General features: G+C 43.1%; 1 protein-coding gene and 1 pseudogene across 1 annotated transcript in view; both read right to left on the bottom strand.

Moving 5' to 3' along the window:
• Positions 1 to 906: 906 nt before the first annotated feature.
• Positions 907 to 2,117, bottom strand: LOC147959024 (uncharacterized; annotated as a pseudogene).
• Positions 2,118 to 11,012: 8,895 nt separating this feature from the next.
• The window catches only part of LOC147959023 (uncharacterized), a 28,263-nt gene continuing 12,582 nt past the window's right edge, over positions 11,013 to 26,693 (bottom strand). Inside the window, exons 5-6 of the mRNA XM_087532419.1 lie at positions 13,903 to 13,987; positions 11,013 to 11,075 (exon numbers count right to left, since the gene is read on the bottom strand). Of these exons, the coding sequence (XP_087388545.1) occupies positions 11,013 to 11,075; positions 13,903 to 13,987 (148 nt within the window). The remainder of the gene's footprint in view (positions 11,076 to 13,902; positions 13,988 to 26,693) is intronic.

Here is a 26,693-nt window from a genome sequence, read left to right as displayed (position 1 = left end):
CAGCAACATAAAGCTGCCCATGAGTAAACACGGGCTACTTCAGATATATTCCAACAAAAGATAAGGTCTAAACCTGACTTTTGTTTATCGTCATCGCATAGCACAATCTAATAGGAAACTATCGTCGCTTCAAGATGAAAGGCCATTTGGTTTTCTTCCCTGTCAATTCTATTCTGGGTATGTAGACAACGTTTTCTATATGAGAACCCGTCATAATAACAGCCTGAATCCCACGATCAGCCAACTCTCTAACAATCAGACGAGTCCCATTGCACAGGCCATTGGATTGACTCAAATTTCTAAGAAGCATGATAGGAACACCGGGTTTTAAGAATATTCTATGCTCAGGAAAATTTATCATAGAAACCGCGTTCAAAACCTCTGGAGGATAAAAAACATTGCTTTCTTTCACAGTATCAACGGCTTCAAATATTGAGTCGCAGCTTAAGTATTCTCGACCACTCTGCGGCACAAGAGACATCACATGAATATTAACCTTCTCAGCCACCTCATTGGTTGGGGTTAGAATAGCTCGCTCACGAAGGTACCCAGGTTTATCATAGTTTGCAAGAAAATCTGTATAAGTCGACGAAACTATGGCAGAAATGTTATCTCTGTTAGTATGAATCAATAGGTCATCAGGTATTTTTATCCATGTGGCTTCAGATTCTCCTTCCCTTTTGGTTGCTGGGAGTTTTCCGTTTCCAAGATCTAACACCCACTTACTAAAGAATTACACACCTTGTTGTAACACAGGATCCACACCAGGCATTGAGAGACACATGTTGATGGACAAACGTAGGACCAAAACAGATTTCCAAATAGGAGAATTTGTTATGGTTGCATCGACAATCTCTGGTCTAGACCCACCTTCAATAACAGGTAATATTTGTCTAAAGTCACCTCCTAAGACAACAATTTCCCCCCGAATGGAACATCAGCAAGAAAAGGATCATCATAGGACAGAAGGTCACGCAAAGTTCGATCTAAGCACTCAAAGCATCTTCTGCTTGTCATAAGTGCTTCATCCCAGATGATCAAAGAGGTATCTCTTATAAGATTGGCCAAGTGTGTGCCTCTTTTGATATCACACAGGGTGGTCTGGTCTATTAAAATAGGTATTTTAAATCGAGAATGAGCAGTCCTACCACCCGCAAGTAACAAAGCCGCAACACCCGAAGACACAACAGTCAAAACAATTTTTTTTGTCCCCTGAGAAGAGAGATTATAGCATTCCACAGAAAAGTTTTCCCAGTGCCACCATACCTAGAGACGAAGAAAACACCAGAATTTTCTTGTAAAACACAGCCAACAATAGTCTGGTAAGCAGCTCGTTGATCAACATTAAGCATCCCAAGCAAAACTATCGCTTCCTTTGCAAGTTTTTCAGAGTCATACGACAGTTCCTCACGGATCAACCTATTCTCGTAGAAAGTCATTTCAAAGGATGTTTTAGGAGGGAGATTGAAGTCGTTTATCTGAGCCCCATTTTTAACAAACACACCAGTCAGCTCCTCAAGCAACAGGTCTCTAAGTTGGTCAATTGGCATTTCATATTCAAGATTACCCATGGCAAGCCTAACATGATGTTTAATATCATCAGCAAGCGTAACCCAGTACCGCTCAAAGAACAATCTCTCATCCCTAACCCCACAATGAATAAGCATAGTAACAAACAACTGTCGAAGGCTTGGCCCAAAACCCCAGACAGACGCTTCATCAAATGCATGGTACCATTCTAGATCATCACCCAGTAAACCTCTAGCTACGCACGCCTCTTTGAAAGTACCGTAAACAACACCCTCAAAGGTTCTAAGGTCTTCATAACTCGTTGCTCCTTTTACAATCATAAGAAGCATCCGCAAGTAATATAGCTCGCCACCTGTTGGGTGAACATAGTAAATGCGACCTATCTTTTGGCAGCCCTCTCTAATATGCCATGACCTATCAGCACTATCCCACGTAAATTTAGTAGGGAAATCAGAATACGTTAATCCTAAACCTTCCTCAAACTCTAAATTAGCTTTGAACCACTCAGTGAGCATTATTTTTCTTAGGAAGTGAGAATCAGCTATTGGTTCTAGATTTGCCTGGGCACTGAAACTAACAAAGTTCATATTTGGCAAATGAACAACCAAACGCTCAACAAAGAGAATCTTTCCGTGTATAATAAAACCATATATACGCCACAAACCACTATACTCGCATATATACCTACAGCTTCGATATTCTTTAATCTCATCCACTCCATCAGAGGCAGAAGCATGATCATCATTGCTCTCAGCATTGGCTCTTTCCAAAACCACTTTTGAAAAATTTGGGCCTTCCGTGACATACTTAAATAGATATTTCATAACTTGTGTTTTGTTACACCACTGAACATTGATGTGCCCTTGAAACTTTTTCAGTAAGGTCATATTATAAGGTACAACATGTCTATTCTCAAGATAGTGACCATTTTTAAACACACGGTGCCCGCTGTCACGGCGCCTATACAAAGTGAATCCATTTTCATCTATGGTCGTCATATCCTGAAAACTCTTAGGGAAATGCTTAGAGCAGACGCCTTTTTTCATACAAACACACTTATCATTCATGTCGCCACACGGGCCATGCATCATAAACTCAGAAACTAATGAATACCCCAGTGGATCAACAAGAGGATCTGGGATCTTGCTACCTCTTGAGCACTGCATTGGTTTTCCCCGAAGAGGAAGGGATGATGCAGCAAAGTAGCGTAAGTATTTCCCTCAGTTTTTGAGAACCAAGGTATCAATCCAGTAGGAGGTTACGCGTGAGTCCCTCGTACCTGCACAAAACAAATAAATCCTCGCAACCAACGCGATAAGGGGTTGTCAATCCCTACACGGCCACTTACGAGAGTGAGATCTGATAGATATGATAAGATAATATTTTTGGTATTTTTATGATAAATGCAAAGTAAAAAAGCAAAGGAAATTACTAAGTATTGGAAGATTAATATGATGAAGATAGACCCGGGGGCCATAGGTTTCACTAGTGGCTTCTCTCAGGAGCATAAGTATTCTACGGTGGGTGAACAAATTACTGTTGAGCAATTGACAGAATTAAGCATAGTTATGAGAATATCTAGGTATGATTATGTATATATGCATCATGTCCGAGACAAGTAGACCGACTCCTGCCTGCATCTACTACTATTACTCCACTCATCGACCGCTATGCAGCATGCATCTAGAGTATTAAGTTAATGGAAACAGAGTAGTGCCTTAAGCAAGATGACATGATGTAGAGGGATAAACTCATGCAATATGATGAAAACCCCATCTTGTTATCCTCGATGGCAACAATACAATACGTGCCTTGCTGCCCCTACTGTCACTGGGAAAGGACACCGCAAGATTGAACCCAAAGCTAAGCAGTTCTCCCATTGCAAGAAAGATCAATCTAGTAGGCCAAACCAAACTGATAATTCAAAGAGACTTGCAAAGATAACCAATCATACATAAAAGAATTCAGAGAAGATTCAAATATTATTCATAGATAGACTTGATCATAAACCCACAATTCATCGGTCTCAACAAACACACTGCAAAAAGAAGATTACATCGAATAGATCTCCACAAGAGAGGGGGAGAACATTGTATTGAGATCCAAAAAGAGAGAAGAAGCCATCTAGCTAATAACTATGGAATCGTAGGTCTGAGGTGAACTACTCACACTTCATTGGAGGGGCTATGGTGATGATGTAGAAGCCCTTCGTGATCGATGCCCCCTCCGGTAGAGCTCCGGAACAGGCCCCAAGATGAGATCTCGTGGATACAGAAAGTTGCGGCGGTGGAATTAGGGTTTTGGCTCCGTATCTGATCGTTTGGGGGTACGTAGGTATATATAGGAGGAAGGAGTACGTCGGTGGAGCAACAGGGGGCCCACGAGGGTGGAGGGCGCGCCTGGGGGGTAGGCGCGCCCCCTACCTCGTGGCCTCCTCTTTTGTTTCTTGACGTAGGGTCCAAGTCTCCTGGGTCTTGTTCGTTGAGATAATCACATTCCCGAAGGTTTCATTCCGTTTGGACCCCGTTTGATATTCCTTTTCTTCAAAACCCTAAAATAGGCAAAAAAAACAGCAATTCTGGGCTGGGCCTCCGGTTAATAGGTTAGTCCCAAAAATAACATAAAAGTGGATAATAAAGCCCAATAATGTCCAAAACAGTAGATAATATAGCATGGAGCAATCAAAAATTATAGATACGTTGGAGACATATCAAGCATCCCCAAGCTTAATTCCCGCTCGTCCTCGAGTAGGTAAATGATAAAAACAGAATTTTTGATGCGGAGTGCTACTTGGCATAATTTTAATGTAATTCTTCTTAATTGTGGTATGAATATTCAGATCCGAAAGATTCAAGATAAATGTTTAATATTGACATAAAAATAATAATACTTCAAGCATACTAACAAAGCAATTATGTCTTCACAAAATAACATGGCCAAAGAAAGTTATCCCTACAAAATTATATAGTATGGCTATGCTCCATCTTCACCACACAAAATATTTAAATCATGCACAACCTCGATGACAAGCCAAGCAATTGTTTCATACTTTTGGTGTTCTCAAAGTTTTCAATCTTCACGCAGTACATGAGCGTGAGCCATGTATATATCACTATAAGTGGAATAGAATGGTGGTTGTGGAGAAGAAAAAAAGGGAGAAGATAGTCTCACGTCAACTAGGCGTATCAACGGGCTATGGAGATGCCCATCAATAGATATCAATGTGAGTGAGTAGGGATTGTCATGCAATGGATGCACTAGAGCTATAAGTATATGAAAGCTCAACAAAAGAAACTAAGTGGGTGTGCATCCAACTTGCTTGCTCATGAAGACCTAGGGCAATTTGAGGAAGCCCATCATTGGAATATACAAGCCAAGTTCTATAATTAAAAATTCCCACTAGTATATGAAAATGATAACATAGGAGACTCTCTATCATGAATATCATGGTGCTACTTTGAAGCACAAGTGTGGTAAAAGGATAGTAACATTGCCCTTCTCTCTTTTTCTCTCATTTTTTTATTTGGGCCTTTTCTCTTTTTTATAGCCTCTTTTCTTTCCCTTTTTTTTATTTTTCGTCCGGAGTCTCATCCCAACTTGTGGGGGAATCATAGTCTCCATCATCCTTTCCTCACTGGGACAATGCTCTAATAATGATGATGATCACACTTTTATTTTCTTACAACTCAACAATTACAACTTGATACTTAGAAAAATTATGACTCTATATGAATGCCTCCGGCGGTGTACCGGGATATGCAATGAATCAAGAGTGACACGTATGAAAGAATTATTAATGGTGGCTTTGCCACAAATACGATGTCAACTACATGATCATGCTAAGCAATATGACAATGATAAATTGTGTCATAATAAACGGGATGGTGGAAAGTTGCATGGCAATATATCTCGGAATGGCTATGGAAATGCCATAATAGGTAGGTATGGTGGCTGTTTTTAGGAAGGTATATGGTGGGTGTATGATACCGGCGAAAGGTGCGCGGTATTAGAGAGCCTAGCAAAGATGGAAGGGTGAGAAAAGTGCGTATAATCCATGGACTCAACATTAGTCATAAAGAACTCATATACTTGTTGCAAAAATCTACAAGTTATCAAAGCAAAGTATTACGCGCATGCTCCTAGGGGGATAGATTGGTAGGAAAAGAACATCGCTCGTCCCCGACCGCCACTTATAAGGAAGACAATCAAAAAATAAATCATGCTCTGACTTCATCACATAACGGTTCACCATACGTGCATGCTATGGGAATCACAAACTTTAACACAAGTATTTCTCAAATTCACAACTACTCAACTAGAATAACTCTAATATCACCATCTTCATATCTCAAAACAATTATCAAGCATCAAACTTCTCATAGCATTCAACACACTCATAAGAAAGTTCTTTTACTATTCTTGAATTCCGAGCATATTAGGATTATTTAAGCAAATTACCATGCTATTTAAGACTCTCAAAATAATCTAAGTGAAGCATGAGAGATCAATAGTTTCTATAAAACAAATCCACCACCGTGCTCTAAAAGATATAAGTGAAGTACTAGAGCAAAACTATATAACTCAAATGGTATAAGCGAAGCACATAGAGTATTCTAACAAATCCCAAATCATGTATGGCTCTCTCAAAAGGTGTGTACAGCAAGGATGATTGTGGTAAACTAAAAATCAAAGACTCAAATCATACAAGACGCTCCAAGCAAAACACATATCATGTGGTGAATAAAAATATAGCTCCAAGTAAAGTTACCGATAGAAGTAGACGAAAAGAGGGGATCCCTTCCGGGGCATCCCCAAGCTTTGGATTTTAGGTGTACGTAGATTATCTTGGGGGTGCCATGGGAATCCCCAAGCTTAGGATCTTTCCACTCCTTGTTCCATAATCCATCAAATCTTTACCCAAAACTTGAAAACCTCACAACACAAAACTTAAAGTAGAAAATCTCGTGAGCTCCGTTAGCGAGAGAAAACAAAAGACCACTTCAAGGTACTGTAATGAACTCATTATTTATTTATATTGGTGTTAAACCTACTGTATTCCAGCTTCTCTATGGTTTATAAACTATTTTACTAGCCATAGATTCATCAAAATAAGCAAACAACACACGAAAAACAGAATCAGTCAAAAACAGAACAGTATGTAGTAATCTGTAGCTAGCGCAAGATCTGGAACCCCAAAAATTCTAAAATAGATTGCTGAACGTAAGGAATTTATCTATTAATAATCTGCAAAAAGAATTAACTAAATAGCACTTTCCAAATAAAAATGGCAGCAGTTCTCGTGAGCGCTAAAGTTTCTGTATTTACAGCAAGATTAACAAGACTTTTCCCAAGTCTCCCCAACGGTTCTACTTGGCACAAACACTAATTAAACACAAAAAACACAACCTAAACAGAGGATAGATAAATTATTTATTATTAAACAGGAGCAAAAATCAAGGAATAAAAATAGAATTGGGTTGCCTCCCAACAAGCGCCATCGTTTAACGCCCCTAGCTAGGCATAAAAAGCAAGGATAGATCTAGGTATTGCCATCTTTGATAGGCAATCCATAAGTGGCTCTCATAATAGATTTATAAGGTAATTTAATTGTCTTTCTAGGAAAGTGTTCCATGCCTTTCCTTAACGGAAATTGGAATCTAATATTTCCTTCCTTCATATCAATAATTGCACCAATCGTTCTAAGGAAAGGTCTACCAAAAAATAATAGGACATGAAGGATTGCAATCTATGTCAAGAACAATAAAATCTACGGGCACATGATTCCTATTAACATCATTAATTCTTCCCATAGGTTTCCTAATAGTGGAATCTGCAAGGTGCAAGTTTAGAGAGCAATCATCAAAATCACGGAAACCTAACAAATCACACAAAGTCTTTGGGATCGTGGAAACACTAGCACCCAAATCACACAAAGCATAGCATTCATGATCTTTAATTTTAATTTTAATAGTAGGTTCCCACTCATCATAAAGTTTTCTAGGGATAGAGACTTCTAATTCAAGTTTTTCTTCATAAGATTGCATCAAGGCATCAACGATATGTTTAGTGAACGCTTTATTTTGACTATAAGCGTGAGGAGAATTTAGCATGGATTGCAACAAGGAAATACAATCAATCAAAGAGAAATTTTCATAATTAAATTCCTTGAAGTCCAAAATAGTGGGTTTAGCAACATCTAGGGTTTTAATTTCTTCAATCCCACTTTCATCAATTTTAGCGTCAAGATCTAAAAACTCCGAATTCTTGGAACGTCTTCTAGGTAAAGGTGGATCATAATCAGTCCCATCATTATTAAGATTCATATTGCAAAACAAAGATTTAATAGGGGACACATCAATAACTTTTAGATCTTCATCTTTATTTTCATAGGAACTAGAAGAACACGCTCTTATAAAGGCATCTTTCTTAGTGCGCATCCTAGCGGTTCTTTCTTTGCACTCATCAATGGAAATTCTCATGGCTTTGAGAGACTCATTGATATCATGCTTAGGTGGAATAGATCTAAGTTTCAAAGAATCAACATCAAGAGAAATTCTATCAACGTTCCTAGCCAACTCATCAATCTTAAGCAATTTTTCTTCAAGCAAAGCATTGAAATTCTTTTGCGAAGTAATAAATTCTTTAATATTAGATTCAAAATCAGAGGGCATCTTATTATAATTTCCATAAGAATTGTTGTAGAAATTACCATAATTATTAGAGGGATTACTAGGATAATGCCTAGGATTAAAATTTCCTCTATACGCGTTGTTACAAAAATTGTTCCTACCAACAAAATTCACATCCAGAGATTAATTATTATTATCAATCAAAGTAGACAAGGGCATATCATTAGGATCAGAAGAAACACTCTTACTATCAAATAATTTCATAAGTTCATCCATCTTTCCACTCAAAACATTAATTTCTTCCATCGCATGCACCTTTTTATCAGTAGATCTTTCAGTATGCCATTGAGAATAATTAACCATAATATTATCTAGGATTTTAGTAGTTTCTCCTAAAGTGATTTCCATAAAAGTGCCTCCCGCGGCCGAATCTAAAAGATTTCTAGAAGCAAAATTCAATCCGGCATAAAAAAATTGTATAATCATCCACAAATTCAAACCATGAGTAGGGCAATTACATATCATTAATTTCATCCTCTCCCAAGCTTGTGCAACATGTTCATGATCAAGTTGCTTAAAATTCATAATATCGTTTCTAAGGGAGATGATCTTAGCGGGAGGAAAATACTTAGAGATAAAAGCATCTTTGCACTTATTCCATGAATCAATACTATTCTTAGGCAAAGACGAAAACCAAGCTTTAGCACGATCTCTAAGCGAAAAAGGAAATAGCTTAAATTTAACAATATCGTTATCCACATCTTTCTTCTTTTGCATATCACACAAATCAACGAAGCTATTTAGATGGGTAGCGGCATCTTCACTAGGAAGGCCGGAAAAAGGATCTTTCATGACAAGATTCAGCAAAGCAGTATTAATTTCACAAGATTCAGCATCGGTAAGAGGAGCAATCAGAGTGCTAATAAAATCATTGTTGTTGGTATTGGTAAAGTCACACAATTTAGTGTTATCTTGAGGCATCGTGACAAGCAAGCAATCCAACACACAAGCAAACAAAAAGCAAGCGGGCAAAAAGAGGCAAATAGAGAAAGAGAGGGAGGATAGAGAGAGAGGGGGCGAATAAAACGGCAAGGGTGAAGTGGGGGAGAGGAAAACGAGAGGCAAATGGCAAATAATGTAATGCGGGAGATAGGGATTCTGATGTGTACTTGGTATATTGACTTTTGCATAGACTCCCCGGCAACGGCGCTAGAAATCCTTCTTGCTACCTCTTGAGCACTGCGTTGGTTTTTCCCGAAGAGGAAGGGATGATGCAGCAAAGTAGCGTAAGTATTTCCCTCAATTTTTGAGAACCAAGGTATCAATCCAGTAGGAGGCTACGCGCGAGTCCCTTGTACCTTCACAAAACAAATAAATCCTCGCAACCAATGCGATAAGGGGTTGTCAATCCCTACACGGCCACTTACGAGAGTGAGATCTGATAGATATGATAAGATAATATTTTTGGTATTTTTATGATAAAGATGCAAAGTAAAATAAAAGCAAAGGAAATTACTAAGTATTGGAAGATTAATATGATGAAGATAGACCCGGGGGCCATAGGTTTCACTAGTGGCTTCTCTCAGGAGCATAAGCATTCTACGGTGGGTGAACGAATTACTGTTGAGCAATTGACAGAATTGAGCATAGTTATGAGAATATCTAGGTATGATCATGTATATAGGCATCACGTCCGAGACAAGTAGACCGACTCCTGCCTGCATCTACTACTATTACTCCACTCATCGACCACTATCCAGCATGCATCTAGAGTATTAAGTTAATGAAAACAGAGTAACGCCTTAAGAAAGATGACATGATGTAGAGGGATAAACTCATGCAATATGATGAAAACCCCATCTTGTTATCCTCGATGGCAACAATACAATACGTGCCTTGTTGCCCCTACTATCACTGGGAAAGGACACCGCAAGATTGAACCCAAAGCTAAGCACATCTCCCATTGGAAGAAAGATCAATCTAGTAGGCCAAACCAAACTGATAATTCCAAGAGACTTGCAATGATAACCAATCATACATAAAAGAATTCAGAGAAGATTCAAATATTATTCATAGATAGACTTGATCATAAACCCATAATTCATCGGTCTCAACAAACACACTGCAAAAAGAAGATTACATCGAATAGATCTCCATAAGAGAGGGGGAGAACATTGTATTGAGATCCAAAAAGAGAGAAGAAGCCATCTAGCTAATAACTATGGACCCATAGGTCTGAGGTGAACTACTCACACTTCATCGGAGGGGCTATGGCGATGATGTAGAAGCCCTCCGTGATCGATGCCCCCTCTGGCGGAGCTCCGGAACAGGCCCCAAGATGGGATCTCGTGGATACAGAAAGTTGCGGCAGTGGAATTAGGGTTTTGGCTCTGTATCTGATCATTTGGGGGTATGTAGGTATATATAGGAGGAAGGAGTACGTCGGTGGAGCAACAGGGGGCCCACGAGGGTGGAGGGCGCGCTTGGGGGGGTAGGCGCGCCCCCTACCTCGTGGCCTCCTCTTTTGTTTCTTGACGTAGGGTCCAAGTCTCCTGGGTCTTGTTCGTTGAGAAAATCACATTCCCGAAGGTTTCATTCCGTTTGGACTCCGTTTGGTATTCCTTTTCTTCGAAACCCTAAAATAGGCAAAAAACAGCAATTCTGGGTTGGGCCTCCGGTTAATAGGTTAGTCCCAAAAGTAATATAAAACTGGATAATAAAGCCCAATAATGTCCAAAATAGTAGATAATATAGCATGGAGCAATCAAAAATTATAGATACGTTGGAGACGTATCAGATCTTGACACACACAAAGGTCAATGACATCTGCACTAACCTTTGAATGATCTCCCTTCAACCAAACAAGGATATGAGCATGTGGCAGTCCCCGTTTCTAGAACTCAACGCTGTATAGAACTGAAAAGCAAAAACAATAGCAGGTCAAAATAAACAGAGAAACACATATGCACTAAGCAGAAAATCTCAGACAGCAGACCAACTGAAAGGGGAAAAGACAGCACCAGCCTTTATAGGACTGTAGGCACGCCCCGACTTAATCTGATCTAGATATTCATCAAGTTTCATGCTAAAGACCCTAACAACAATGTCAGCCATGTCACATGGCTTTTGTCCAGGTTCTAACAGTAAGGCCTCAGCGATCTCAAGCCACTTTGGATTACACGTAAAAGTAGTAAAAATATCAGGGGCACCATGCACTCGACAGATTGCAAGACCATCTTGGAAGTTCTCCTGAAAGTAACGTTTCCCACCAGTATGACTCGACGGGCAAATGGTTTTTTTCCCAACAGACCAGCCATTGACATAACCCTGGCCAACTGCATCTGTAACACCCTGCATATGCTCAGATCGAAAATCATCCTGGTGCCTAAGTATGTACCAAAGTCGCTGCTCATCAATGCAAGCACGACAGTCAACAACAATTTGTGAAGACAAAGACCCATAACATATATAAGTAAGGATTTGGTTGTTCCGTGCAATAATGACACACATAACAGTAATAGTCCTGCATAGTAACTTTACCCCTGGTTTTTTCCCCGGCTCACAATCCTTTATATGGAACATCAATTTGGAAACCTCTCTCACCATACGGGAACAACAGCGGATACTGCAATGGCATATAGGCTGGATGCAAAGAATTAATTTGCTGTAGCCCTTCAACCCTATCATGTATCATGATATCTCGAGAAGATGCGTCTAAAGTAAAATCACCAACAACCAGGGCCGCCAGCTCATTAGCCGTGGGCAGGTTATACTGTGGACCATCACCTTCACCAGGCGCAATGATCCTAATAGCTATACGCTCAGCTGGATGCTCCTCTAACCTCTCTTTAGCCATCCTAAACTTCTTAACCAAAGAATTGTTCTGGTCAAGCATATCCTTTAAACCCTCCACAATAGAACGACCTAACTGTCCCGAGGAAGTACCATCTACATTGACTGCATTCATCCTATGGTCCACTTCATTAGCAGTGTCATAAATATACATCTTAGCGAATTTAGGCGACTCATTTTCGATGGAAAAAGAGAACCAATACAGTGATGGACCTGACCACAAATCTTGTAAAGGTTAGGACCCCGCGTACCCTCTAACGAACGATCAATGGTCACCCCCATAGATGTAAATGCAAACATGCAATTGTATTGTCGTATCTTAGCCAGGAATTGCTTGGAAACACGATCACCATCATAAGATAACAAGCGATTCAACAAAGCGGGTGGTTCCTTGAAGGGTTTAACAACGACTTTTCCACCTTTGCAACAAAGGTTATAAACGATTTTACGTTGCACCCATGAAGAAGACGACTTGACCCTCTCCTCAAACCAAAAAGAGGCCTTACAATGGGGGTATTGATACTCGTGAGGACCATAGTAAGACCTGTCCTTATAGGACGCTGCAGAAAACGCAATACTCAGAGGCCAGCCATCATAAGAAAAGGAGAAAGCACAATTATCAAGAACCTAACAGCCAGCACCTTTGAGATTGTCAACAACCTCGGCAGGAAACCCGGTCCAATCAGCTGGCAACTCATCTGGTAACCCATCTATAAACCCAAGATCTACACACGCGTTTGTTGTGAGAAACAACACCCGAAACATACCAACCAAACAAAATAAATATGCACCCACGGACATGCAGACCAGCACCTGTAACACCGTGGCGATGAAGGGTCCTAAGTAACTTACGCCTTTTTCGGTTTCTAGCCGACATGGCAGGAGTGAGAACAGGGAACCAACCATCCCCTGGGAAACCGACAGAACCAACACAAGTGAACACGTGCATACCAAACAAAACATAAACAAATGACCACACAAGACAACGTACTCTTTCTCTTACGAAGACCCAGAACACCAACAGCAAGAGCATGTAACACACGGCGACGACGAGCCATCACCAACAATGAGAAGACATGAATGCAAGTACTACATGTTGAGATAAAACAACAGCGAAGGCAGAAGATGTAAACACAGACAAATGCCAAAGAGGAGCAACCTAGACAGGATGATTAATTAAAGAACCCTCAATTAATGACAAAGTTGAACTGTTTATTACAGAGATCCCTAATAGAACACTATAATAATTTTGACACAGCCTACCCACACTCTCCTAACTAGCCCCTAGAACTCACCAACCGAACCAACCAACTGCGAATACAACAGCTGGAGCTGAACACTCGCATTTACACCAGCGGTGTTCCTGTGTCCACCTGAATGCACCAAAGGCCAGGTAGACCGAGCAAGCGCGCCTGCAAGCACCACAGCCGACTAGCGCAGCACCTTTATACGCTAGCATGCTATCATAATTGTAATCCGCAATAACAAAGCCATAAACGCCCTGTAAAAACCGGACCGCCTGATAAGCAGCCTGATCATATAAAGAGGAGCAGCCGTCAAACGAACTGCCCCAGAAAAAATGTGTTTGGCACCGTACTACATCTTCGCTAACAAGAACATCGATCTCAACCCCTCCAAGTAGAGAACCATCATATGCCACCTCTCGAACATATGAATGGAACGGTAGTCGACAGTAGCTCACAACAGCCTCAAACAGAGGCACATGGGAAGAGCGCAGGATAAACATGCCTGTAGTAATGACACATTAAGGAAAACCGAGAAAATACCGACGCACACCACACAAAGGGACAAACGCATGAGCATATATACTGAAGGGCATGAAAAATAATCTTATAACCAAGAACAGGAAATCAATCAGGTTATAGCTTACCGTGCGAAGCAACCAACAACACCACGACGTTACAGGGCCTATCAAAACGGCACGCTCGAAGGAATAACCTCTAGACCGAAACAACCTGCAAAACAGAGAGTAGATGTGACGCCCCCAATTTGATCGTACACTAATCATACACGCAAACATGTACGATCAAGATCATGGACTCACGGGAAGATATCACAACACAACTATACAAATAAAATAAGTCATCCAAGCATCATATTACAAGCCAGGGGCCTCGAGGGCTCGAATACAAGAGCTCGATCATAGACGAGTTAGTGGAAGCAACAATATCTGAGTACAGACATAAGTAAACAAGTTTTCCTTAAGAAGGCTAGCACAAACTGGGATACAGATCGAAATAGGTGCAGACCTCCTACCTGGGATCCTCCTAAACTACTCCTGGCCATCGTCAGCGGCCTGCACGTAGTAGTAGGCACCTCTAGTGTAGTAGGAGTCGTCGTCGACGGTGGCGTCTGGCTCCTGGGCTCCATCGTCTGGTCGCAGCAATCAGGTATAGGAAGGGGGAAAGGGGGAGCAAAGCAACCGTGAGTACTCATCCAAAGTACTCGCAAGCAAGGAACTACACTACATAGGTATGCATTGGTATCAAATGGAGAAGGGGTAACATATGTGGACTGAACTACAGAATGCCAGAATAAGAGGGTGATAGCTAGTCCTATCAAAGACTACGCTTCTGGTAACCTCCATCTTGCAGCAGAAGAAGAGAGTAGATGGTAAGTTCACCAAGTAACATCTCATAGCATAATCCTAACCGATGATCCTCCCCTCGTCGCCCTGTGAGAGAGCGATCACCGGTTGTATCTGTCACTTGGAAGCGTGTGTTTTATTAAGTATCCGGTTCTAGTTGTCATAAGGTCAAGGTACAACTCCAAGTCGTCCTATTACCGAAGATCACGGCTATTCAAATAGATTAACTTCCCTGCAGGGGTGCACCACATTTCCCAACACGCTCGATCCCCTTTGTCCGGACACACTTTTCTGGGTCATGCCCGGCCTCGGAAGATCAACACGTCGCAGCCCTACCTAGGCACAACAGAGAGGTCAGCACGACGGTCTAAATCCTATGGCGCAGGGGTCTGGGCCCATAGCTCATTGCGCACCTGCACGTTGCGTACGCGGCTGGTGAGCAGACCTGGCCTCCCTTATACAAGAGCAGGTGTTCCAGTCCAACCCGGTGCGCGCCGCTCAATCGCAGACGTCACGAAGGCTTTGGCTGATACCACGACGTCGAGTGCCCATAACTGTTCCCGCGTAGTTGGTTAGTGCGTATAGGCCAGTAGCCAGACTCAGAGCAAATACCCAGATCTCGTTAAGCATGTTATTTTAAAGTAACCGCGAACGCCGACCAGGGCCAGGCCCACCTCTCACCTAGGTGGTCTCAGCCTGCCCTGTCGCTATGCCTCAAAGTAATAGTTGGGGGCCGCCGGGAACCCAGACCCACCACTACCTGGGTGGAACCACCTGCCCCTTCAACCCCCAACATCGGAATCACTTGCGGGTACTCAACGAGCCGACCTGACTTTAGTCACAATATGTAATATGTATAAAGTATATAGTATATACCCGTGATCAACACCCGACGTGATCACGGCCCGGTAGTATAGCATGGCAAACTGACAAGAATGTAGGGCCACTGATGATAAACTAGCATCCTATACTAAGCATTTAGGATTGTAGGTAAGGTATCAACAGTTGTAACAACAATGAAAGGCTATGCATCAGAATAGGATTAACGGAAAGCAGTAACATGCTACACTACTCTAATGCAAGCAGTAGAGAAGAATAGGCGATGTCTGGTGATCAAGGGGGGGCTTGCCTAGTTGCTCTGGCAAGAAAGAGGGGTCATCAACACCATAGTCGTACTGGGTAGCAGCGGCGTCGGTCTCGGTGTCTAGCGAGAGAAGAGGGGGGAGAAACAATAAATATTAAGCAAACATATGCGCGAAGATGCATGCCATGTCAAGAAATGGTGCTAGGGGTTCCCTAACGCGGTATGAGGTGATACCGGTGAAGGGGGAAACAACCGGGAAAATATCCCTGGTGTTTCGCGTTTTTGGACAGATGAATCAGAGGGGGAAAGTTGCGTTTTCACTATGCTAGGTATGCGTGGCGGACGAACGGGCTGCGAATCCGAATTCGTCTCGTCATTCTGAGCAACTTTCATGTACAAAGTTTTTCCATCCGAGCTACGGTTTATTTTATATTAATTTTAAAAGTTTTAATTTAATTTTAGCATTTATTTAATTATTTTAATCCAACATTATCCAGAACGGTGCACGCTGACGTCAGCATGATGTCAGCAGTCAACGTTGACCGTTGACCTGGTCAAACTGACATGTGGGTCCCACTGTCATACACTGTTAACTAATAGTAGTTAGTTTAATTAGTTATTTGGTTAATCTAATTATGTTTAATTAGTTTAATTAATTGTTTTAGTTTAATTAATCAAGATTAATTAAGTTAATTAATTAATTAATTTTATTATTATTTCTTTTTTGTAAACGTTCTAGGCGCGTGGGGCCCCCATGTCATAGGCCCCAGGGGCCAACTGGGCGGGGTTGCTAGCGGGCGTGGCGCCCGTTTGCGTGCACTGCGGCACCCAGAGGGGCACCGGCCGGGGTAGGGCGAGGCCGGGCCGGGGCACCAGAGGCAGCGGGCGTCCGCCTGCGAAGCTGCATGTGGGCGGGCCAGGGGGAGCGCAAGGCCGGCGCGTGGGCGCGCGGCCTGGAGGTCGGGCGCGGCTCGGCGCACCAGGGGATCGGGGAGAGCGCGTGCCGGAGTGAACCACCAGCACGGCCATGGCGAGCGGTTGCAGGCGACAGCGGCGCGTGATGGGGAGCGGTGAGGAGGAGGGGCGTGACCATGGAAGGTATGGCGCGCGCGAGCGCTTGAGCGCGGCCGGCGCAGCGAGCTGCAAGCTACGGGGAGGTGCGAGCGAGCGCTCTGGAAGGCGGTTGTAGCTACGGGGAGGTGGCTGGCAGGAGCGGGGAGGGCACGGCCCGGGGCGGAGGCCTCAGAAGCGAGCGAAGGGCGCGGGGGCCGGCGGGGATGCGGGCCGCGGTGAGCGAGCAGGGACGAGGGGCGCGCGTGCGAAGGAGAGAAGAGGAGAGGGTGAGCTCACGGGGGCCATAGGGATTTAGGCAGCGGGGCGTGGGGTGGACGACGAGGACGAGGCGACGACGAAGAGGAGGCGAGGCGGTGAAGTGGTCGACGACGAGGTGGCCGTGGTGGAGGCGTTCCGCGCGGCGTCGAGGTGATGGGGATGGTCGATAGGGTCGGGGCGCCATGGGGAGGTTCGTTCCCCCGATCTGGATCTGGGAACGGGAGAGAGACGTGGGGATTGTGGGGAGGAGGAGTGGGGCGACCGGTAGTGTAACGCCCTCGATGCGGCTATATCTCCCGCGTGTCGAAGCACGACTTAGAGGCATAACCGCATTGAAAGCAATGTCGCAAATGAGGTAATCTTCACACAACCCATGTAATACATAAGGGAAAGAGATACATAGTTGGCTTACAATCGCCACTTCACACAATACATGAATAAAGCATTACATCATCCAAATACACTCAAGGTTCGACTACGGAACCAAAATAAAAGAAGACTACCCCAAAAGCTACACAGATTCCCGATCGACCCCAACTGGGCTCCACTACTGATCAACTGGAAATGGAAACGACATAACGAACACGATCTTCATCGAGCTCCTCCTTGAGCTTGGTTGCGTCACCTGCATGATTTCATCGGCACCTGCAAGCTGGTTTTGGAAGTATCTGTGAGTCACGGGGACTCAGCAATCTCACACCCTCGCGATCAAGACAATTTAAGCTTATAGGAAGGGTAAAAGGTATGAGGTGGAGCTGCAACAAGCGACTAGCATATTTGGTGGCTAACATACGCAAATGAGAGCGAGAAGAGAAGACAAAAGCACGGTTGAGAATCTATGATCAAGAAGTGATCCTAGAACAACCTACGTCAAGCATAACTCCAACACCGCGTTCACTTCCCGAACTCCGCCGGAAAGAGACCATCACGGTAACACACGCGGTTGATGCATTTTAATTAAGTTAAGTTTCAGGTTTTCTACAACCAGACATTAACAAATTCCCATCTGCCCATAACCGCGGGCACAGCTTTCGAAAGTTCAAATTCCTGCAGGGGTGTCCCAACTTAGCCCATCACAAGCTCTCACGGTCAACGAAGGATATTCCTTCTCCCAGGAAAACCCGATCAGACTCGGAATCCCGGTTACAAGACATTTCGACAATGGTAAAACAAGACCAGCAAGACCACCCGCTGTGCCGACAAATCCCGATAGGAGCTGCACATATCTCGTTCTCAGGGCACACCGGATAAGCTAAGCGTACGGGAGCCAACGTAACCCAAGTTGCCAAGGGACGGCCCCACACGGTGCTCTGGGTTGGACCAACACTTAGAGAAGCACTGGCCCGGGGGTTTAATAAAGAGGACCCTTGGGCTGGCCAACCTAAGGGAAAAAGAGGCTAGGTGGCGAGTGGTAAAACCAAGGTTGGGCCTTGCTGGAGGAGTTTTATTCAAGGCGAACTATCAAGGGGTTCCCATTATAACCCAACTGTGTAAGGAACGCAAAATCAAGCAACATAACACCGGTATGACGGAAACTAGGGCGGCAAGAGTGGAACAAAACACCAGGCATAAGGCCGAGACTTCCACCCTTTACCAAGTATATAGATGCATTAATTAAATGAGAGATAATGTGATATCCCAACAAAATCCATGTTCCAACATGGAACAAACTCCAATCTTCACCTGCAACTAACAACACTATAAGAGGGGCTGAGCAAAGCGGTAACATAGCCAAACAACGGTTTGCTAGGACAAGGTGGGTTAGAGGCTTGGTTTAACAATATGGGAGGCATGATAAGCAAGTGGTAGGTATCGCAACATAGGCATAGCAAAAGAGCGAGCAACTAGCAAGCAAAGATAGAAGTGATTTCGAGGGTATGGTCATCTTGCCTGAGATCCCGCAAGGAAGAAGAACGAGTCCATGAAGAAGACAAACGGACGTAGTCGAACGAATCCTCACAACACGACGTTATCGGAACTAGCCCGAAGAAGCAACACCGGAAAGAAGCAAACAACATAGTAAACAACCAAGCATAACATGGCATGATGCACAACCAAGTATGATGCATGTCCGGTTTAATGAAGCATGGCATGGCAAAGTGCACAAACAACACTACAAGTTAAGTGGAGCTCAATATGCAACTCCGTTGCATATTGATGAAACACCACGACAAGTTATTTAGCTCGATCTCGTTTATGTACCCAACAATATTAAATGTTGATTAACATGGCAAGTGGGGTGAAGCATAAGTAAACTAAACATTTAGGCAAGGTTAAATGAGGCCGGAAATAACAAACAACAATTCCGGTAAATCCTCATGTGCATTAGCAATTTAATGCAAACACCAATTTTGAACATCTTAAAGTTGTTAACATGATGTGGATGACATGTTCAAGTCTTATGCAATATTTATGAAAATGTTGACAAGAGCATTATATGAAGGATTTGTCCTCATGGAGGAAATGGAAGGGGTGCCACGGCGACGATAACGAAACGGTGCCACGGCGACGATAACGAAACGGTGCCATGGCAACGTTCCGGTTCCAACAACTCATTGAGACGTCGGTGCAAAAGAAAGTGACGGGAGCGTGTCATGCGATGAACGGTGGGGTGCTCCCGGATACCGGGTCCCCACAGGTAAAACTAAGTTGCTTCTTTGACAAACGAGTGAAACCAAAGAACCTTGAAAAGGTTAAGCCATTTCGAGACAAGAATACAATGAAGATGAACAAGGTTGAGAACACTCCGTTAGGAAAGAGGAACGAAGAAGAACAAATTCGGACAGCACTCCGGTTGCAAAGAGATGCAAGACTTGATACGGCGAGAAGCACTTTAACAGAGGACAAAACACTCCGGATAAAAGGATAAGCAAAGGAAAAAAACATGATCTTGACAAAACAAGATGATGGGTTGAAGAGAGCAACATGACAATGCCTCTGGAACAAAAGAATAGAAGTTGGATCGTTGGAAAGGAAAAAGTTGAGAAGAAAATGACATCTTCTACCACAAAAGAATTTGAAAAGCATCCTTAGAAAGAAGTATTGAATGGAGTTGTTCGAAAATCAGCAACGAAAGCAAAAGGCTGCTTGTGGGCTTATGGAAAACATCTCAAAATCAAGAGGTGAAATTCTGCCACTAACGGAAACGAAAGATTGGATTGATGTCAACAAGGAGATGAGAAGCTTATTTCACCGGTAGGATAAATGAAGAACTTGGATCATATATGAGCACCATAAATAGCGACAATCCTTAGGAGAAGCTTTAGGTGAAATATAACCCAAGATAACTCCAACGAAGAGGTTGATGGATTTAAAATATCTCATTCTTGACAACATGTAAATCATGAACCACATAGGGAAATCATCAAGAATGACATAACACCACCTCAAATGATACGGTATAAAGAATTGGACTCCGGATTGCAAGATGAAGAATGCTTGAGCTCCTCTGAAAAGGATCTCAAAGAACACTTCGAGAAGGAATTAAATCCTTGTTGAACCATCATGTATAGCCTCCATGAAGAGCTCCGGTAACAAGATGATGATAAAAAGAAAGAAAAGTTGACAACACATGGTGAAGCCTTGCAATGATTGGATGAAACTTTGCGACGAGATAAAGTGGAAACTTGGAACTCCGGAAGAAAAGATAAAGCATCTCGAACCGAGAATGTGATATGATGAACCACTCCGGAAAGTAGAAATTGATTTTACTCGATGAAACAAGAATAAGAATTACATTATGCTTATCCTTCATCCATTTAAATTGATGACAAGAAACGGATTGCATACAACTTAATCTCGTAGAAGGATTAAGATAGATATGGCGCAAACTTGGGAAGGTCTTCAACGAACCACCGGTAGGATTTGGAAAGCACGAATGCATTGATATGATAAATGAAGGGAGAAAAATCTTGGAAGAACCACCGTAAGAATTGAAAATGCACGAAGACAAGATAAAGAAACATCGGAAAGAATTAGAGAATGAATGAGGATACTTGAGGGAATTTGGATACATGAGTACGAATAGATCACGAGCTGATAAGAGAAAACTCGAATGACGCACCGGTAAGATTAGGAGAATGATAACTGAAAGCTGAGAATGAATAATTTTGAGATCATGGGCTCCAGAGAATCAAACTGAAAAGACTCTTGAATTGCTCCAGATGGGTGAAAAGAATTCTTGCAATCGAGTACAATGATGAGAGGATGGCCTCGAACTAGAACCACGAATCTCTGAGAGAACGGATAAGATATGGAGGTAAAACTCTTCTTCGGTCTTCAAGTGTTGAGAATGACAATGAGAAACACCACCAAGAATTGTTTAGACACTCCGGAAGAATCAAAAGCGAAGAGGTTGAGCCAACGATGAAAATAAATTGAGAGATCTTTGAGAAACACATCTGACTGATGAAAATTCATTCTTATGTCACCCTTTGAGAGATTTGAGAAAAGCTCTGGTAAAATAAGAAGAGTCTGGTAAGATCCTGGAAAAGACATGTGGGTTAGGGCCCACTCAAAAGATACACCGTTGAACGATTTAAAGAGAGAGATTGCACCGGTTGAATTAAAAGACTTGAATGAGATAACATCCTCGAAAGAGTTTGAACGAATGTAGAGTGGAAACATGAATCTTCGAGATACCTTGAGCACTCCGTAACAATTAAATAGCAAGAAATGAATGAATATGAGGAGCACCAGCATGAGAAGGTATTCGCCACGAGGAAAAAGATATGATCAATAACGCTTGAATTGAAACCACCGGAGAAGAAAAAGAAATGAGGGATGCTGAACAAGTAGAACATCTTCATGAGAACCACTGGGTAAAAATATTGACGGAAAAGAATGAAGAGACTTCACATGAATAAAAGGATACTTGATTAAGGAATCCGAGTCCTTGAAGAAAAAGGGTGGGAGGGTGGGAAAACAAAGGCAACTTGGAGATGGATGAAACAAACAGCGTTGAGAAGAACTGATAATTGATCTTGTTGATATTGAAATGATCGGATCCGCCTAAAGAGAAACACGCCGGTTGAAAAAGAATTAACATGACAACCTCGATGATCAAGAGGGATTAGTATTCAACATAGAAATATGAGAACACCGTTTAGGAAAGGTATGGAATCAACATTTGACTTCGAAGCAACTCGAATACCACAACTGAAAACAAAACAAGGATTGGCTTGCAGAATAAGCCGGAACAAACATATGATAGAGATTTCGTCCGAAGTTTTCGTGGTGGGGCCTACACAGGCTCGATCGTACAGCACCATCATGTATAAGGCAGTGCACATGACTTACGAAGCATCCCCGAGTCAGCATAGCCAAGGACTCTTTAAGATACAACAAGACCACTGTAAAACCAACCGTGGATAGGTGAACCACTAGACGTCGAACTCCAATTTCATATCATACATCTATTGGGACGATATCCTAAGAGCTACATGAATTCCCACTTATAAACTCCCGAAACTCTCCCGGTTATGCAATCAGGTGTTGGGGATACAGGGGAAGCATAATATATCACCCAAAACTAGCAAATCCTACATCCAGCTGTATCCATCCTTCAACACATAACCAAGAAACCTTCGGAAATCGTTTACCTCAACCTTCGAAAAGCATCCATTGTACGAGTTATGGCAATACCCCCGAACTCCCGCCCCAGTACTGGGTGGCGTCGAGGTTATCTCACCAACAACTGCATAAAAGAGATTTTCGATGTCGGCGAAACTCAGGTATTCTAGAACTGCAACGATAAAATTGTGACGACAACACCTTGGAGCTCAACTCCCCGGGACACTGCCACAACCCCTAAATGTCAGGAGGCACCAAGAACAATGTTCTCGTCACAAAACCATCGAAATGATTCCAAGATACCCGCGTGATCCTAAATTTTTTTTAGTGAAATTTGAGAAGAGAAGAGTCAAAACTCTACGTCAGGATACCTCACCAGAGCGACGAAGGGACTGAGGAGTAAAAAGAATCCTACTCTCCGATATATATAATCCTAAATGACTCAAAACATTTTTCTAGACTCAACAACGCCAGCGATTTGATCAAGCAGGGGGCTCCTAAGTCGGGGAAGGCTTTGATACCAACTTGTAACGCCCTCGATGCGGTGTTTGACGAAAAACAGGGGGTGCATTGACGGCATCTACAACGATCGAACTTGGCGTTGCTCCCTGTTCGTTAGTCGTCCGACTTGGCGTTTGACTGAATTTGAGTCCACGGGGACAAACTGGCAAGCTGCTGCTGCTGCTGTTGGAGGCGAAGCAGGGGCGCGAGTCGGGCGAAGTGGAGGCAGCAGCGGCGGGGCTTGGGGCTGACGATGAGGATCCTGGCGAGGACGACGTTCTCCAGCGAGGTGGCGACGGACTTGGGGTGCCGGGGTGCCGAGGGGCAGCCAGGGGACGTGGAGGAGGCTGAGAAGACGGGGAGGTCGAGGCCAGTGGTGCTGCAGCATGGTGGCACGACACCCGGATGTCGCGGCGGATGAAGCAGGGAGGCAGAGGAGCGGGATGGTGCTTGGCGGAGGTCGGCAGCGGCAACGGTGGCTGGCGTACTTGGAGCTCCGGGCGAGGAAGAGAAGCGGTGGCGCAGGCGCGGTCCACAAGATGGTGCGGGGCCGCGGCCTGGTTCTGCGGGATCCATGGCAGCATCGGACGGGATCCGGCGACGCAGCTCTGGCTGCTCGATGCAGGGGCACGGCAGGGAGGCTCGGTTGTCTCTGGCGGCTTGGAGGGTATTGGGCGCTGGGGCTCCTCCCCTGGCTCGAGGCAGACGAGAGGAGAGGGAGATGAGGGGAGGAAGAGCGAGGGGATCGGGCTCCTGCCGCTGCGAGCGCGAGCGTGGGAGGTGGCGGCGGAAGGGAAACGAGGAGGAGTTCGAGGAGAAAGGAGTGCGCGTGGGGATCAACTAGGGTTACTGGCACTGCGCTGGGCCTTGGGCCACTGGAGGCTGGGCCTAGGAGGTTGCGGGAGACCTTAGAGGAGGCCAGCCTGGGTCGGGTCAGAGAGGCCCAGTTGGGCTAGCTCTCCCCTCTCCATCTTATTTTCTTTAACAGAAAACAAGAGAAGAAAAAAAAGAGGGGGTTAGGGAACGAAGTTGGACTCGCGGATAAATTCCCGGACTCACAAAAATGAGTTTGACCCAAGAAAAATAGAAACGACAAGATAGAAAGATACAAATTCAAACTCATTTGAATTTAATTCAAATGGGTTTGAACTAGGACTTGGTTATAGAAGTGTCCAAAAATGTTGAGGTTTTTGGTGGAACTCCGGAAAGTGAAGAAAGAATATATGGCAAGGTTTGAGGAGCAACTCGAAGCAGAAAAGACTTGAGAGTTTTAAATTGCAAGTGTGTATGTGGTAAATCCAAATAATTGGAATATTTACTATAGCTCTCTAAATATCGAGAGGATATGTTGTAAAGAGAATCACCATGCGAATTTCCTCAGTTTAAATGGATCAAAGATCCATGCCATTTATTTAGTAGAGTTGCAAAAGAATTATGAGATGATGGCATGATGACATGATGCAATGCAAAAATAAAAGGGCAGGCACAAAAGAAACACACGGCGAAACCCGGAACATATGGAAGTCTTCTAGAGCAACGGTCTCGGGGCGTCACAAGTAGTTAGGGTTACGGTTGAGGGGGTTATGGAGGGGCGGCTGGGCCTATTTTAGTTAGGTGGGCCAAATGGCCCAGTAGGTTAGGTCCTCCGTTTTCTTTTCCTGTTATTGTTTTGTTTTATTTTTACCTTTTCTTTTCTGCTTTCTTTTATTTATTTAATAATTTATAGTTTTACAAAAAGTAAAACCCATACCTAAAATAGAGTTACAATTCCATCTACTTTCATAGAAGTTTTACCCCTGATCAAAATAGTTTAGCATTTTATAATATTCAAAAGACATTTATTTAATAGTTTTACCTACTGTTTTAATCACTTAAGTGCATTTAAACCTTTTATAAAAATGTGGTTTCTCCACAATAATTACCTATGCATTATTTGTCACAACCCGAACAATTTAGTTTTAATATTTGAAAACTTTTGTTGTTTGCTTGATTTTGGATTTGAATTAGAATCGGTTTCTAACTAACGCGAGATTAGCAATAGTAACCGAGGTGATGTGGCGACATTAACATGGGATTACTGTAGCCTAATTATCCGGGCGTCACAATTCTCCTCCACTACAAGAAATCTCGTCCCGAGATTTAAGAGGGGAGTAAGGGGAAGAACAGGTTACGAAATTTTAACGATTCTTCTCGGTCTTAGTTGCTCTTCTCGAAGAGGTCGATCCATTACGTTGATGTCTTCATTTCTCTGCTTCAGGTCATCATGATGAATTCGGCATCCTTTCTTCGGGAACTCCATCATACTTACAAAAGAATAAAGGTTGGGCATTCCGGGAGAACGAACCTTTGTAAGGTTGTCTATCTGGTAGATAACATCGGGGAAGGTGGAGGAAAGTAACTCTCAAATTGAAAATTAATAAAAATATCGAGAGCAAAGTATGAAGGTAGCATGAGAAGTTTCGAGCGGGCATGCAATCGTTCGTTGCGTGAAACGGAGTGTGAAAATGGGTTCAAAGCAACAAGAATAAGTATTGCGTCTGGTACCAGAATAGGTCACTAGGAAGGTGGCTCGTGAATTACATACGAGGCCACGTGCGAGGAATAATTATGGAAACAGGGGGTGTACAGGAGAGTCAGGTTTCGATCCTATGGAACTGTGGGTTATGGACCCACCATGTGGGTTAAAAGTAGAAAGGGCGGTGATATTTTGCACAGTCACGATAATAAGGCATGTCATAGGATAGTTTGTTAGTTACGTCAGCAACAACGTCGATACCAAGGGCGAGGGATGAAGAGAACCATTTTCCTGCTAGTAGAACGAGGCGGGCCAATAGGCAAAGTTCTCGTCCATCGGTGGTTACTGGAATGTCATCAACCATAGTAACAGGTTCTTACTGACAGAGTTGTACACCGAGGTGCTTACAAAAGCAATGACTTATTACTGCTTAGATCATATAAACCTCAAGAAGGTTAAACAAAACAATGGAAAGGAAAATACGATTATCAGATTAAACAGAACAATGGAAAGGGAAATGTGTTTAAACACATATTCCAGGGGTATATCTTTTCCAAGGACAAGCAGAGCATGATATCCATGACATGATAGAAAGCAGAAAACCCTTTAGGTAAGGGGAGAGAAATTTCATGACATTACCCATACAACAGTGTTTGGATAATTGATAAAGAGAATTTAGCATTGTGCTTCAAATGCTCTTATTGAAAATCGGAGTACCACAAACATGCTTCGGGATAGCATTGACATGGTCTTCAAGCAAAGATCGGACTTTGGATACACAAAGGATCCATCAGGATACACTTATTAAACAAGGCATTCAATTTCCTCATGGAAAAATGATTAACCTTGTTAAAAAGGAAACTATAACACTAGGTCCTCTGGTCAAGTGTGCTAGGCATGACATCACCTTACCGGGGCATATAGGGACCAATATTATAACTCTTGAAAATATGTTCCAACCATCATATCTGACCGAGATTCGGATCTGGTTGGTGTCAAGATACCTTAGATTCAGGATGCCTGAGAAGAAAGGTGAAACACAAATTGTTGAGGTGACATTGTAAGATTCTC

The sequence above is a fragment of the Triticum urartu genome, chromosome 7A (assembly GCF_056163025.1).
Source record: "Triticum urartu cultivar PI428250 chromosome 7A, HENAU_Tu73, whole genome shotgun sequence".
NCBI classification, from domain to species: Eukaryota; Viridiplantae; Streptophyta; class Magnoliopsida; order Poales; family Poaceae; genus Triticum; species Triticum urartu.
This window is presented reverse-complemented; position numbering and strand designations above follow the sequence as displayed.